Source organism: Mus caroli, chromosome 15 (genome assembly GCF_900094665.2).
Source record: "Mus caroli chromosome 15, CAROLI_EIJ_v1.1, whole genome shotgun sequence".
Classification (NCBI taxonomy): Eukaryota; Metazoa; Chordata; class Mammalia; order Rodentia; family Muridae; genus Mus; species Mus caroli.
The window spans coordinates 60,413,742-60,429,440 of record NC_034584.1 but is presented as its reverse complement, the minus strand read 5'-3'; the positions used below and the strand labels follow the sequence as shown (position 1 = coordinate 60,429,440).

Sequence of the window (15,699 nt, the reverse complement as noted above, 5' to 3'; positions counted from 1 at the left end):
GGGGGGGGGGGAGAATGGGTCTGTAGAGGGCTCACTGGTTAAAAGCACTTGCTGCTCTTGTAGAAGACCTGGGTTCAGTTCTCAACACCCACATGGTGGCTTATAACTGTGATTAACTCCAGTTCCTAAGAAGTAACCCTTTTCTTGCTTCTGCAGGTACCATGCCCATGTGATGCACACATATAAACACAGTCAAAATATGATATGCATAAAATAAAAATAATTTTTAAAAAATGTTCCAGGCAGTCCACTTACTTTAGTATTCCAATCTTAAGCTGTAATCCATGCAGTACTTCAGTTACACCATAGACATCAGCAAGAAGATGATGTGTGGAAACTATTTTTTTGGCGTTGAGATGAGAATAATTTTCTTTTAAAAAAGATAACCCATACATTCTTCCATTATTCAACCACTCCTTATCATAACGGTATTTTGCACTCCATCTCTGACCTGCAGACGAAGTTGACAATGGAAGTCATAAAGGATTCTACTTATCTAGATCCTCGCTCCCATTAATGCTCCTCAGTGAATAAGACAAGCCCTACCACTAAAAGTAGACTCCAAACTCAGATACCATGCTGAGGGAGTGGTGAGATGACAGGAGCCCCTCAGCACTTCTGCTTTGCCTGCACATGAGGAGAAGGAATGCCACTGAGGGTAAGTGGCAGGTGACATCTGCCAAGGGAACTCTGATACACGATTTTCAATCGTTACCTACCAGCCACCTTTCCTCTAAGATGGCTGGCAGAAAACATAGGTCTTTCTTTCAATTTCTGCTCATAAAAACAAAGCTATAGATGAGCATGTAGGGATCCTGCCTTCATGACAATGATTTCACAAAATTCTACAATATTTTAGAGCTTGATGCTAATACATAGTGGATCCTCTTACAATTAGATGCTCCTGTTTTAACTATGAGGAGGATAAATAATTTGAATCAGTCATCTTTCCAGTGTTAACAGATAGAATGTACCCAATATATGCAACTGAATGAAAAGTGAAAGTCTATATTTGTTATTGAAACATACAATAAATAGCAAATGTCTATAATATAAGCAGAAACAATAAAAAATTATATTCACATAGCTCTGAATAATTCTCTTGGTTCTTTGCATATATGATGCCAGAGGTTATGGTTCTTTACCACTTATTACTTCAGCTTTAGAGACAGGACCTTTCATGGAATCTGAAAGTCACTGATTTGACTAAATTGGTGGGCCAGCAAAGCCCAGGGAGACCTTATGTCTCTACTTCCACACTACTGGGATTATAGGCATGCCCAGCTCTTTACATGGATATAGAGATCAAATCACGGGTCCATTTCATCATCCCTCTCTTGCTTTAATTAACTGATTAATTAATTAATTTTTATTTATTTATCTTTAAATGTCTGAGTGCTTTGTTTGCATGCACACCTAGATGCCAGAAGATGGCATCAGGTCTCTTTACAGAGCCACCACGTGGTTGCTGGGAATTGAACTCAGGACCTCTGGAAGAGTAGCCAGTGTTCTTAACTGCTAATTGATCTTACCAGCCCCCTTTCTTGCTTCTTAAAATTTTTTCCTTTATTCTTTCAGTGAGCATGAGACCAGTTCATCTGCCTAGTTATTCTCTGCGTTGATAGCTGAAAATATATTCTACATGCAGAATGTGTTACTTAGCATAGAAGTAGGCATGACAAAGCAAGTACAATGACTTGGGAGTCAAAAAAGCTCAGTTTTTCATCTCAGTATACACTCAGTGGTACCTCTTCAGGCACAAATATATGACTTCCCACATCTAAGTGCTTCATCAGGGAAATAAAAGATATAGGAAAATCTGTGGAATCCTCTTTACTCTGTAATAAATTGGGTAAACTTTTCAAAACTAATCAGATGGTTAGCAGGCAATGAATATTGGTCCAGCATAAATAATCCCAGCTAGAAATCAATACCCAGAGTAGGCAAAGGCTAGCTTCAGGAGAAAGTCATGAACTCCCTTTCGGTAAGGAAGTCAGTAAGTAAATATATCTACATCAATGTGCTTGTGCAGGTGATTACTATGAAAGTCATGCTGTAACAGGCAAAAAGTCTCTTCAACCCACGTTATGGCAGAGGAGTCTAGCTAACCAAGAAGTGCAGGTGCTCTACACAGTGGCCATACTCTGGAGTCCGCGTCACACAACCCACACGGGGCGGAGGGCCTCACCCGGAGGGTCCCGACAGATGTAGCAGATGTACTGCTCCGGAATGCTGTCCTCCAGGAGCCCCATGCACACACTGTGCTGCCAGCATAGGCACTCTTCACACTGCAGAAAACATAAGAGACCCATAGTGCTGGCAGAATCGGCACCCACAGACCAGACCAGGACAGGCAAGGCAAGGACTCACATTGTCACTTTTTAACTAGCTGGCCTGCCATCCTGTCCTGCTAAATCAAGTCCTATGTGCCACAAGAAAAAGTCATGTTTAAGATGAATTTCATCACTGAAATGTTCAACTATTTCAAGAACTTCTTTATATCAGATCTATTAAAATATGCTTTAATAAGTTATAAAAACACTGAAACAAATCTGTAAAATGTCAATGCAAGGACACTTAAATAGTCATGTGGTAAAGCTCTAAATTCATAGCACTGACAAAGAGAAAAAGGTGGTTACTTTTTAAATCTTGTAACCAATATCTCCTAATTTTTCTCCTATATTGACACAACTGTGGGCTATGCTTCCTTGATTTCTTAGAGACACCCTTATAAGCAGAGGTTGCTAACCCTTGTAAAAAAGTTCTCTTTCTTCTTTGGGAATGCTGGGCATTTGGGTTTGAATTCCACACCCCAAAGGGTAAATATATATTGCTGATTATTACATGTCAGTAAAAAAACATGCTGTAGCCAACTCTACACTGTGGAGGAAGATCCACCTTCAGGGCCTTTGAACATTTCAACACGAAGGCCTCAATCTGTTAACAGATAACCTAAACTGAACAGTGATATTCACAAGCCAAGTGTCTACTTGATTCAATGCAGAGATTTCCTAACCAGTACTGCTAGAATGGAAAGCACGGCAATGTGTTAGACACTACCTTTTGAGGGATGGCTAATGAAAAAGAAAAGCTCTCTGGTCCATCTGCTAACACCCACAGTGATCCAGAACTGCAGGGCAGAGGTTGGTTGAGTACCTGGATCATGAAGCCATTCTCCTCATCCAGTTCACAGATACAGCGTACAATCTCATTAACAGCATCATCTTCATCCTGAGACTCCTCAAAATTAGTTGAATCAAAGTCTTGGTTGTACTCATCCCCACTCAGAAGCAGGCTCTCTGTGGAAGAGTCATCCAGGAATTCCACATCTGACAAATCTGGAACACATAAAAGTGCACACAATTTCAAATATGTCCTGTATCAGAAAGCAGCTATAAGCATTTCAGCAGAGCAAACCCATGCAAACTGAGTACCTGCCTCTAGAACAAAAACAGAACAAAAAACAAACAAACAAAAACATTTAAATGTTTTGTAGTTTACATATACTGATGAAAGTAATACTGAGTAGCCACTGTTTTTCCTACTAACAGGTCATGGCTAAGGCTAATACCAACAATGAAACATTACTTTTTACACAGTTTGCAAATGTTTGATTGAATATTCTCAAATATTAGTCCTTTTTGGTCATGAAAGAATGAGTTTCATTATTTGTACTATATACTAATACCCTTTTAGCCAACTACCATTGCACTATACTATATGCCAAGCATTATACTAGGCATTTACACACATCATATGGCATGATTATTTGTGTGACCAGGTAGTGATGAAGGCAGTTAAGCATCAACTGCTTAGCTGGTCATGGCAGCTCACATCTCTAAACCCAGCATCTGGGGGCTGACGCCAGATGATCAATTGTTTGAGGTCATCCTGAGCTACACAGCAAGACAATAAATGAATGGCAATAATAATGTAAGAAGAGATTTTAAACTAAAAGGAAGTAGCATGCAATTAACATAAACAGACATGGCAGAAAGTCTGATACTGAGGAATCTCAGGTCTTATTTTAACTACAACACAGTCACACATACTTTCACCACTAAGATCAACAGACAGAATTGCCCTCGGGTACTGATAAGTTGTCGTTTTCTCCGTAAATGTGCTTCGTGGAGCCAGAGAACTCCCAGAAGATCTAGTTAGTGGAGAAGAACACCTTTCCAAAAAGCCTAGGGAACTGTCTTCATAGTCCGAATAGTCTGAAACATAAGAAACAGAAAGACACATTACTAAAGTCTCAAGAAACAAAGAGTTATCACAACTCATGAAGACACACAAAGCCATAATACAACCACTTCATCTGTCATCTGTGACCAGGTAGCTGATAAGTGTATTGACAAGAACAAGCAAAATCAGTAACTCCATATGGTGTAGACACATGGGATTGCCAGGAGCTAACTGATACCAGTACACTCTTATGAAGAAATGGTAAAGGGTCATTTCTACATTTTCCTCCATCATTTTCACAGCCATGTCTGCAGCAAGATAGGGAAGAGAAATTAGCCTATTTCTTTCCATTAAAGTAAGAGGTTCTCCTACTCTTACCTACTTCTCTCTAGTATAACTATAGTGAAAGTTTAATCAATTAATCTTACACATGCACACATAAGACAAACTTCTGAAGGAAATAAACTGGTGTGTCAAAGGCCTACTGTTCCAACCAGCTATAAATCATACAGGCACAAGCAAGGAAGGCCCATACAGCTTACTGAGAGAGAGAGCTGGGAATAGAGGGAGAGGAGCATAGGTAGGATGGAGGCTCTGGAGCCAAAAGCACATAGGCACACTTGACAAGTTCATGACTGATGGGGCATAGTATGAGAAATAAGTAGGACAGGCTGCCCTGTGAGCAGTGGCAACAGGGTACAAGGGAATTTTTGCATTAATTTTTAGGCTTAACCAACAGCCATTTACAAGTTTTAAAGGAAAACATGATTAGACATAGGTCCACTTCATTTTTCCAAGTTCATTCCAGTGGTAGGACAGAACAGGAAGTAGAAGATAGATGAGAAGAAGAGAGGATGAGTTGCAGGCCTTAGCTGTGGTATACACACTTATGCCAGCTACTTTAACTAGGAAGGTGACAGCTGAGAGGAAGCTGAGGACAGACATGCAATAACACAGAGTGGAAGCTGAGAGAAAGGGTGGAAGGCATCAGGACAGTTTTTCTATTTGATGGACCAAGTGCTGAAAGTGAGTCTGTGATAGGGCTAGCAGAAGACAAAAGAGAAGAAACAGATATTAGAAAAGGCATTTTACTTTAGATGGAGAAAACTACCTAGACACCATCTATCTGCTTCTAGTGCTGGAATTTCAGGATTTCAATAGGGAAGGACATTCCCTTCATTTTAGCACGGACAGAGGAGGAGATGGACATGTTCAGGAAAGTGCATACATGTGGACAGAAAGCACGTTTTCACCTCCTTTGTCTATTGTCTCATCTGAGCATGAGTTAAAAGGCATCCACCAAGAGAGGTCAGAGAGTATGTAACAGGTGGAAAAGGATGTTTATAGGAGCACAATCATGTCAGTATGATTGGTTCAGTCCTTCATGTATGTTCATGACCTATTCCCTGGTTCCGGTAAATGCTTAAGTATCATGGTGAAGGGGAATTCACATTGCAGGTTAAATTAAACTAGTAGGCTGGCTGTAAAGCAGGGAATGTGCTACAGGCTATCTGTGGGCCCAGTGGAATCCTAGGGGGGCTACTTCAAATGAAAAGGGCAAAGGAATCAATCAAGGAAAGAATTGGCTAGCTAATGCTCCCCTGAAAATGAGAAAACTGGAGACAAGACTCTGGCAGCCTCTGAAGCCAGAAAAGGAAGGAGTATAGACTATGCACTATTTGCTGAAGCCTCCAGAAAGAAATCACAGCTTTAGCTTAGAGAACTATTCTGGACTCCTGACCACCAGAATTTGAAGTTGTTTTGCAAACAACTGGTATTTAGTAGGTGTCTATGAGAATGGTTACCATACAAACTAGAGTACAACTAACCTGAAACCAATTAAAGACTGCCGAGAAGACAGTTTAATGAAGTTCTGTGTGCTAACTCTTAATACTCTCAGAACTAGAGTGAACAGGGTTTGGTGGCTAATGCTATTTTATGAACCAAGGAATCACAGCAGAACACATTAAGTACACAGTTCAAAAACAGCCCAATGTTATGGGCAAAAATAATATTCATACCCATCCTGGTAGGCTGGTTCCTTTTGCTTTTTTCAGTACTAAAATAAGCACTAGCTCTATAAATCTACTTATCATTAACTTACATCTCTTTGATATTTAAAGATCCAAACCATGAACATACATTCTCTCCACTTATTTATTTAATATTTCTAAACAAGCTTACAATCAGCTATTCACAGTTTAACAGAATCAGCATGTGGGCCACCAAAAGGTTTCTGTTGACTTACGGAGGTAGCGATGTTTCTCCTTTACCTTTACTGGGTTGAATTTTATGAACTGATTTTTCTGATATTCAACCACATTTGCATTCCACCTATGTTCATATCCTTCCCATGAATTGCTAGAATAATTATGCAGTATTTATGACATTTTGCAACTATATGAGAAATGAGACCCTGTGATCATCCCTCTTCTTTTTATTGACAACAGTTATGTAAATCACATAAGACACAGATAGAATTATATTAGTTTCCTATGGGTGCCACAAAAAAGTACCATAAACCTGATGGCTTGAAACAAAGTAAGTTTATTCCATCAAAGTTCTTTAAGTCAAAAGTCCCAAGCCAGGTACTGACTGGTAGGCTCCCTCTGAGGTTGGAGCAAAGCCTCCTGGCCTCATAAGCATCTGACCTCATTCCTTACATCCATCTTCACATGGCCTCTCATCTCTGAGTCTCAAAATCCTACATTTAGGGGTCTACCCTAAATCCTGATGTCTCTTTCTGGGATTATTTTTAAATCATATCAGGGTATATCTTATTGCCAAATATATTAGTGTTCATGAGTCTAAGAAGTTAGTACTGAATATATATTTGGGGAATATATATATTCACATCTTCTGTGAGACATTCCTTATCTTTTCTCCAATTTTGAAATTATTTATTTATTTTTCGAGGATAGTTTCAGTATGTTGTGGAGGCTGCTTTCGATCTTCTGCACTAAGGTCATGTTCCTGCATCAGCTTCCTAATACACTGGAACTATAGGAAAGGAAGATGAAATAACTGAAACAAAAACAAAAACAAAACCAACCAAATAAACAAACAAACAAAAACTCCTTCCTTCAATGTTTAGAAGAAATGAACAGAAAAACTTCTTTTAGAGAGGTTTTAACATATTAGTTATATTTCTTTTAAGCTTTGGAGACTATTTACTTTGAACTTAATTTCTAGCAACCATCTCTTTCCATCTAACTTTTTGGGTTAAAATAAGATTCTAGCAGAGTTTAACTTATTAATCTTTCATCTTTATTATTTCTTATTCATTCATGCTTATTCAACATTTCTCGTATCTGTGCATGTACATGCTTGAGTGCGGGTAGCACATATATGTTCAAACACGTGTGGAAGACAGACTGCACGTTGTTCTTCAAGCAGTGTCCAGAATTTCATTTTTACTTTTTGTAATGGGGTTGCTCACTGGCCTGGAACTTGTTAAGGAGGCTAAGCTATTTGTCTAGTGAGCCCCAAAGATCTACCTGTCTCTACCTTGCTAGCACTTAGATTCTAACCTTGTACCATCAATCTGGATTTTTACTTAGGTTCACGGGATTGAACTTAAGTCCTCTACCAAGGGAGCCACCACCCCAGCTCCTTTTCTAATTTCTTAACCTGTAAGCCTATGCTAATAAAAATATATTTTGCTCTTGTAAGTATCATTTTAAAAGTCTGGGTGCAATAGTATATACTTGTTACCTTATGCATTCATGAGGCTGAAGCACAGGAGAATTTAAAACAGCCTAGGCTACAGAGTAAGACCCTATGACCCCAAAATAAAGAAAAGCAACAAAACTACACTAGTAAGCTTAGACATTTAATATTTCCATCACCTTTCACATCCTAAACATCTTTCTATTTTTGCTTTATGTTATGGAGTAATGCAAGTTACAGTTTCTAAACAATGGAATAATTCTATTTATCTTCATGGAATTGCTTAGAGTAGACAACTGTGATCATATATCCATGATTAATTTTTTCATTGATTTGTTTAAAGTTGTATCACATAGTTTCAGAACTGCTTGTGACAAAACTTTCCTTCAGTAACTGTTGAGCCTGGTGTTCTGTTCAGGTCTATTATATCAGCTGTAATATAGTCAAAGGCTGCTTCTTATTCTTATAGGATATGGTTTTGTTCTGTCTTGCTTTGTTTCAGTGGGGCAGGGGCAGTGGTGTTAGTGACAAGGTCTTGCTATATAGCTGTGGTTGGCCTGGAACTTTCCATGGTCTGTAACTTGCAGTGAATAACCCCACTGTTACTGTCTCCCAAATGCTACACATGTGTGACACAACATCTGACAGAATGCTTGCTTTATTATCAAAAAATATAGTAACATTATTCAGTAACAACATTCTGAAACTTATGTCTGAAGTTTATAACTATAAATGGACCATACTTTTATCAAAACATGGTAATAGATCTCTAGCCTTATGAATATTTTGTTATTCATTTATCTACACTAACTTTTCTAGTGGTTACTTGTCAGGTTTTCTATGGTTTTATTTTCAACATTTCTTTGTCCTACCTATTCTTCTTTTTTTTTAAATTTTTAATATTTTTATTACATATTTTCCTCAATTACATTTCCAATGCTATCCCAAATGTCCCCCATAGCGCCCCCCACTTCCCTACCCACCCATTCCCATTCTGTTGGCCCTGGCATTCCCCTATATTGGGGCATATAAAGTTTGCAAGTCGAATGGGCCTCTCTTTCCATTGATGGCCGACTAGGCCATCTTTCGATACATATGCAGCTAGAGACAAGAGCTCCGGGGTTCTGGTTAGTACATCATGTTGTTCCAACAATAGGGTTGCAGATCCCTTTAGCTCCTTGGGTACTTTCTCTAGCTTCTCCATTGGGAGCCCTGTGATACATCCAATCGCTGAGTGTGAACATCCACTCCTGTGTTTGCTAGGCCCCNGCATNGTCTCACAAGAGACAGCTATATTTGGGTCCTTTCAGCAAAATCTTGCTAGTGTATGCAATGGTGTCAGCGTTTAGAAGCTGATTATGGGATGGATCCCTGGATACGGCAGTCTCTAAATGGTCCATCCTTTCATCACAGCTACGAACTTTGTCTCTGTAAATCCTTCCCTGGGTGTTTTGTTCCCAATTCTAAGAAGGTGCACAGTGTCCACACTTTGGTCTTCATTCTTCTTGAGTTTCATGCGTTTAGCAAATTGTATCTTATATCTTGGGTATCCTAAGTTTTGGGCTAATATCCACTTATCAGTGAATACATATTGTGTGAGTTCTTTTGTGATTGTGTTACTTCACTCAAGATGATGCCCTCCAGGTCCATCCATTTGGCTAGGAATTTCATAAATTCATTCTTTTCTTATGTTTGCATATATAATTTATACATACTAGATAATTCAATTTAGAAAATAAAGCAGTTATAGTTGCATCTTAGATGTCCTTTACAAATGCACATATTAAAGGCTTGCTTTGCCATGTACCAGAACTCAGAATCTCAAAGGCAGGCCTTTGAGAGGTAACTGGATCATGAAGGTACTAACTGTACCAACAGATGAAGCCACTGACAACTTCATCACTTAAAACGCACTACCAGTGGCCTACTGGAAGAGGCAGGTCTTTGAAGTATATTCTTTAAGGATATATATATATGTGTGTGTGTGTGTGTGTGTGTGTGTGTGTGTGTGTGTGTATAAAATCAGCAACATCTTCTCTTCTCCTTTCTTCTTGGCTGCCTGACACAAGCTGAGCAATTAGCACTATAAACTCTTTGCAATAGGGTTCTATCTCACCACAGGTTACAAAGCATTGTAGCTGTGCACAAAACCTGTGAAACTGTGAGCTAAAACAAACCTTCTCTCCTTTAAGATGAAAGTGCTTTCAGGTATTTATCATTATAAAGGAAAGTTGACCAACACACAGATGCTACCCACTCATTCATAAATTAATGTGTGCAGCTGTGTATGTGGATGCAGGCATGTACACATGCATGGGGAGGCCAGTGGACTACCCTGGGTGGCATTTCCAGGAATACTACTTACTTCCTTTGAGAAAGGTCTTTCCTGGAGCTCACCAGTTTAGCTAGAATGGCTGACTGGTTAGCAAGCCCCAGAGATCCTCTTGTGTGTTCCTCAGTGCTGGGATTACAAGCATGCACTCCCATACCTGGACATTGTATGTGTGCTCTGGAGAAAACCTTAGGTCTTTGCACTTGCGAGTAGACAGACCTGTCACCTCAGTCCTATCATTCATTCTTTGAGGTATAAGGTAGAAGTAATGTTGTGTTTATTTCTAACACCTTATTTATACTTTATTGTCTTCTAATTTTCAGTTCAATTGGATATAGATGGTTCATTTACATTTATATTCTTTCCACTCCTACTTAGGAAATTATACTCTATTCTATTCTTTATTCTTTGGTGCTTATATGACAAATGTTTTTATTTCATTTTTTCACAGACAGGGCCTTACACCATAGCCCTCATTGTTCTAGAACTTATTATTAGCCCAGACTGACTTCAAATTTGTGTAAATCCTTCTGCCTCAACCTGCCAAGTTCTGGCACTACAGGTGTGAGCCACCATTCCTGGATTAGAAGTCTGAAAATGCAAACTAAACTTCTTAGGACCTACAAGCAATCATACAAGGAAGTCAAAGTAATGAACTGTAAGTAATTACCTGCCAATATAAAAGCTAGTACTATATATTATAGTTTCTATTACTTTGCTTTCTTATCTCTACAGGCTGTTTTCTAAGATCAGTGTTTAGATTGATCACACATTTACAGTGTGTTTATGTTGTCTTCTGCATCTCATGCTTCCTTCTGTCACCATTTTTCTTATGCTTTTAAGCGCATGTAGGGTTTCCTTTATTCATCGTTGCCAAATTCTGCTGCTGGTTTTTCTAAAAACCATCTTTTTCTTTTATCCTCAAAGGGAATTTAAAGGACATTACAATTATGTGTTTATAATCCCTCCTTTATTTTGGCTTTGTAGAATTCTCAGTTGCTATAGTGCTTGCACATCAAGCATACAAAATCTAGACATCATAGAGTATATATATCTGCAAATCCAGCACTGGGGAGGAGTGACAAGATGATCCCAGAGGATATTTGAACCACTACTTTAGGTAAAATGATAAGCTTTCGTTTCAGTTTCAGTAAAGTTCACTGTCTCAAAAAAGAATAACAGAACTGTAGATGAAGACACCAAGTTGACCTCTGTCCTTCACACATGCATGGACATATGTATACACACATACCAGAGAAAGAAAAGAAAAAAAGACCATGTATCTATATCTATATCTATATCTATAGCTATATCTAGCTAACTAGCTAGCTACAATACATACATACACATACACAGTAGGGGGAAAAATCTTCATCATGTTAAAGGGTTTGTGTCATAGTACTTACTTCACCATATGTTGGAAATAAAGTCATTGTAATTTATTTTACAGAGCAGATTTTTATGTTTTTGAAATAATAAGAGAAAGAAAAGTTACAAGAATATCTAAATTCTAAATGGCATGTTAATCTTATCATTTTGTGGGGAAAAAAAAGAGTTGAACAATCTCAAAATACTAAAAAACATATCTTAGCAAACTTACCGTGCTGTTTAGATTTCTTTTTCTTCTTCTTCTTTTTCTTCTGTTTTGGTTTGTAGTGATCTTTGTCTCGCTTCTCTTTTTTCTCCCTATCCTTTTCTTTCCTTTTACCTAAAATAAATAAAGTAAAGCCTTCAGTAACTGTGAGTGACTCTTGGTTGCTCCTTTGTGGTTACCCTCAAAGCAGCATTTATGTTTTCATCAGTGATTCCAGTCACCTGCCCAGAGTGGACGGATTCAATTAAACTGTTCGTGTCATGAGTCTGGAACTCTTGCTTAGCTTATTGGACTATAAGAGGGGATCTTCATTAGCAGTGTTGAAAAATCCCAATTCCTGACACCTTAAAGTTAACACAGACAGTAGTTAAAATCTTTAAATGCGTAATAGACTAAAATTCCTACTATGTGCCAAGAAGTTAAATTCCATTATTTAAAAAGACCTCACTATGGAGAATCAGCATTACTATATATAATTTATTAATGTTTTAGAAAATTTAAATAAGATGGTTGGCATTTTGTCTTCAGAAAAGAGAAACAAAATTAATCAAATTAATTTATACATAACTCCTTCCATATTTAAATACCTCCCCTGTGCATACATAAAAGAAAACAAGAAAAATATTCCATTCTATTCTTTCCAGAAAGCATTCTTTTCTTTAATCATATGTACTTTAAAGAAGATAAATGTATGTTTGAACAGTATATTAGAACATTGTACCACAAATTAAAACTGAACAGATATTCTACAAGCTACTTTTCCAGCTCAGAATGAGTTAGCCTTCCAATTATATGTAGCCAATTTTCAGTGACTCCATTTAGCGAACCTAAATAATACTTATTATTACCCATTATTTCATTACTTTTAGTCTTTACTCAACATTAGGTAGAAAAGACAGTGAAAAAGTCTGTATCCTTTTAATAAGGCATACTGAAGAATGTTATGAATAGAATTACTATTTTAATATATCGTCTATTACTCTTAAGTCTCAAAAATATTAGGTGGAGGCTTATTTCTTAAAGCGTTATCCATAGTTTTAACCAGAAACGTTCAGAAGCAAAGAACTCAGAGAAAGCCAGAGAATCCCCATAGAATACACATAAGTATAAGCTATGCACTGGAGAGCAGGTGCATATGAAGCTGGCTAACTGCTAAGCACAGAAGCAGATGACCTCAGGCACCTTAAGGAGCCCTAGCAGGGAAGGGAAAACACAGATGCTGTCCTCTCTGTCAAGCTTTTTAGTCTTTTGCTTAAAGATTACTTTCTGTCCATACCAAATGCAGTGGAGGTTTTTTCTTCCAATTTCACCTTTTTTTCTGTTTTCAATATTCCTGTGGGTTAGGGGGATAAGATGTAAGTTTAGTCAGAACAATAAAAATATGGTACAGTTTTTAAAATTACAATTGTTTCCAAAACTCTAAATAGGAATCTTCCTCTTGCACAATTTTATTACACAAACTACAAAGAAAAACTTATTCCAGGAATATTGGTGATTCTTCATACCATCTGGGTGGAATTCTTGGCCTCCATGCTTTGTTACTTGTATGACTTGACTATGTGGTTTAATGCCTCCATACTTTTGCTTCGTTATTGTCAATAGAGCAAGAATACCTACTACTGCTCTTTTAAGATTGAATGAGACAGAGTATGTAAATACTTTGGTCAGTAATTGATAAGTGTGTTGTTTTACTTTGTAGTTGGGGGTATTTTGAAGCTACACTATTTCAGAAATAGCAAATGGGGCTCTAAGCAGAAAAAGAAGTTATCTAAAGCTTCCTGGCCGTCTATGAAGGCTGATGCAGCACCACACCCTTAAGCAACTCAGAAGGTACTGGCAGTCTTTTGAATGGCTGGCATAGATAAACAGCTGCTTCTGTGACAATCTGGTCACAACTCTTCTTCAGAGCATCCAAATGAAAGATTCAATTTCATGGTAAAGTATATTAGTTTTCAATAACATATAACTGTTATTTTAATAACATAAATAAGCTGATATTTGACCTCTTATTTCCTAAAAGTTATGCATGTGAATTCTGGGACATGTATATCATTGCATAAATCCCTCATTGTTAGGTAACAAAAAGAACCCAAACCATGATTTTGCTAATCATTTTTGGACTAAATAAAAGTGAAATTCAAAGGTATACATACACATAAAATATACCATATTAATGGCATGTATTACCTAGTAGTCTAAATTACATCGGTAAATATCATACTTCACCAACTATAACTAAAACAACAGATTCCCTTAACAAAGCTTCCCAATTCTGCTTAACATTTCTCAATGTCTTGTTTATAGCTCAGGTTAATCTAGTAAAAGAATCAATGTATACAATCATGTCAAATATTTTATATTTTATTCAAATACTTTATATAGTTTAAACATAAACTACAAAGAATATTCCTTAATTTAAGGAGCAACAAGGCTCTAGGAAGTTTCAGATTAATAAGAATGTTGATAGTCACACTAATTGTGACAGGAAGAATGAAGAGATCTCACAGCAAAGATAAGCACAGTAATATTCCCCACTTATCAAGACAACTGAATACATTTATTCCTTCTTTCTGCTGACTACTGGACCATGGAAATTGCAAATGTAATGTGGTTCTCTTACAACTAAGAAACCAAACAAAGGAAAGTGCTGCTTAGTCTTTACTGTCGTACAGCACGCAAGAGAGAAGTTAACAATGTCTCTGTCTCTGTCCTAATCTGGAGGGCTGGATCTCCAGATGAACCATATCTAGGACTAGGGACTGCTTATGGTAAAGGAGGAGTGTCACAAAACCCCATCATATTGCCTATGTTGAGGGGGTTCTGGTAGGTTGCATACAGATGATAATGGCCACAGGCCAGCACTGCAGACCAGGTATGGCAGGGCAGAACAAACATCCATTCTAAGTGGCTCTAGGGAAGCAAGCTCCAGAGTGCACTGGCTTCCTGCCCAAGACTTCACGTATGGTCAACTTTCAAGGCAAAACTGGGAACCTGACAAGGGGTTGCCAACATTTTATACAAGAAAGCACATTAAAATGAACTATAGATCTCTAACACTGGAGAACTCTTTAGAAGTACACACAAATAAAAAAAAAAAAAAAAAAACAGACCTTTTATTAAAGTTCAACAAAAAATATAATTGGGTTTAAAAAAAGATATGATTATTAATATTTCACCATGTGTTTCAATTTCCTAAATATTAGGATATTAGTATAAAGAACAGTGATCTTGAAATTTTCTCAAGAGGACATTTTCTTCAGATAAACTCTTAGAGCCACTGTGATAAAGAACAAAAGCAACAGGCTACCCAGACTTCAATAAGCGAAGCAGAATCCTGACTACTCTCCTACCCCCAACTGTAGTAAAGAGCATTAAGTTCTCTACAAGACGCAATCCCTAAGTCTATGCAAAGTCCAGTTCATATGTGTATATGTGTGTATGTTAGTGGGGGGTGGGGTGAAGTAGATTACAGAAAACATAGTTACAACTTTGTTTTGAATAGCTATGTAAACTAAATTCAGTAATAACTTTAAAAGGCTTTAAACAGTGAATGTAAAGTCAACATCAAATATTGGGATAGAAAGTAATGACATCTAAAAGGTGGCCACAGTCAGAGCAGATAGACCTACAACCGTCCTCATTTAGAGTAGCCTAAAACTTATCTCTGGCTTCCTTGGTGATAATGTCATATTAAGCAGACAAAGTAACCCCTGGACTCATTACAGAGGATCCACTGGAGTCCTAAGTCCTATCTTCTTAACGGTGACAAATGCATTTGCATGTTTACTATTTCTACATTCCATTAAAAATTGTCTTGGAAATTCAAGAAATCACATCTAGTTTCATCAAAAACTAAGCTAAATTTACTAAAAATTGAATGCCCTGCTAATGTACATTTTGGTATTATAAAGATATAGTG

The 15,699-nt window shown here is 37.5% G+C and overlaps 1 protein-coding gene across 11 annotated transcripts in view; it reads right to left on the bottom strand.

Annotated features, from left to right (window-relative positions):
* Window positions 1-15,699, bottom strand: part of Phf20l1 (PHD finger protein 20 like 1) — a 70,911-nt gene that overhangs the window by 13,505 nt on the left and 41,707 nt on the right. For all 11 annotated transcript variants that reach the window (XR_003834993.1, XM_029470076.1, XM_029470078.1 and 8 more), the window contains 6 exons: window positions 13,057-13,113; window positions 11,787-11,894; window positions 4,053-4,217; window positions 3,157-3,338; window positions 2,189-2,288; window positions 256-451 (listed from right to left, as the gene is read on the bottom strand). Coding sequence is in view for 10 of the 11 variants with exons in the window: in XM_029470076.1 (XP_029325936.1) it covers window positions 256-451; window positions 2,189-2,288; window positions 3,157-3,338; window positions 4,053-4,217; window positions 11,787-11,894; window positions 13,057-13,113 (808 nt within the window). In the remaining variant the exon portion in view is untranslated. The remainder of the gene's footprint in view (window positions 1-255; window positions 452-2,188; window positions 2,289-3,156; window positions 3,339-4,052; window positions 4,218-11,786; window positions 11,895-13,056; window positions 13,114-15,699) is intronic.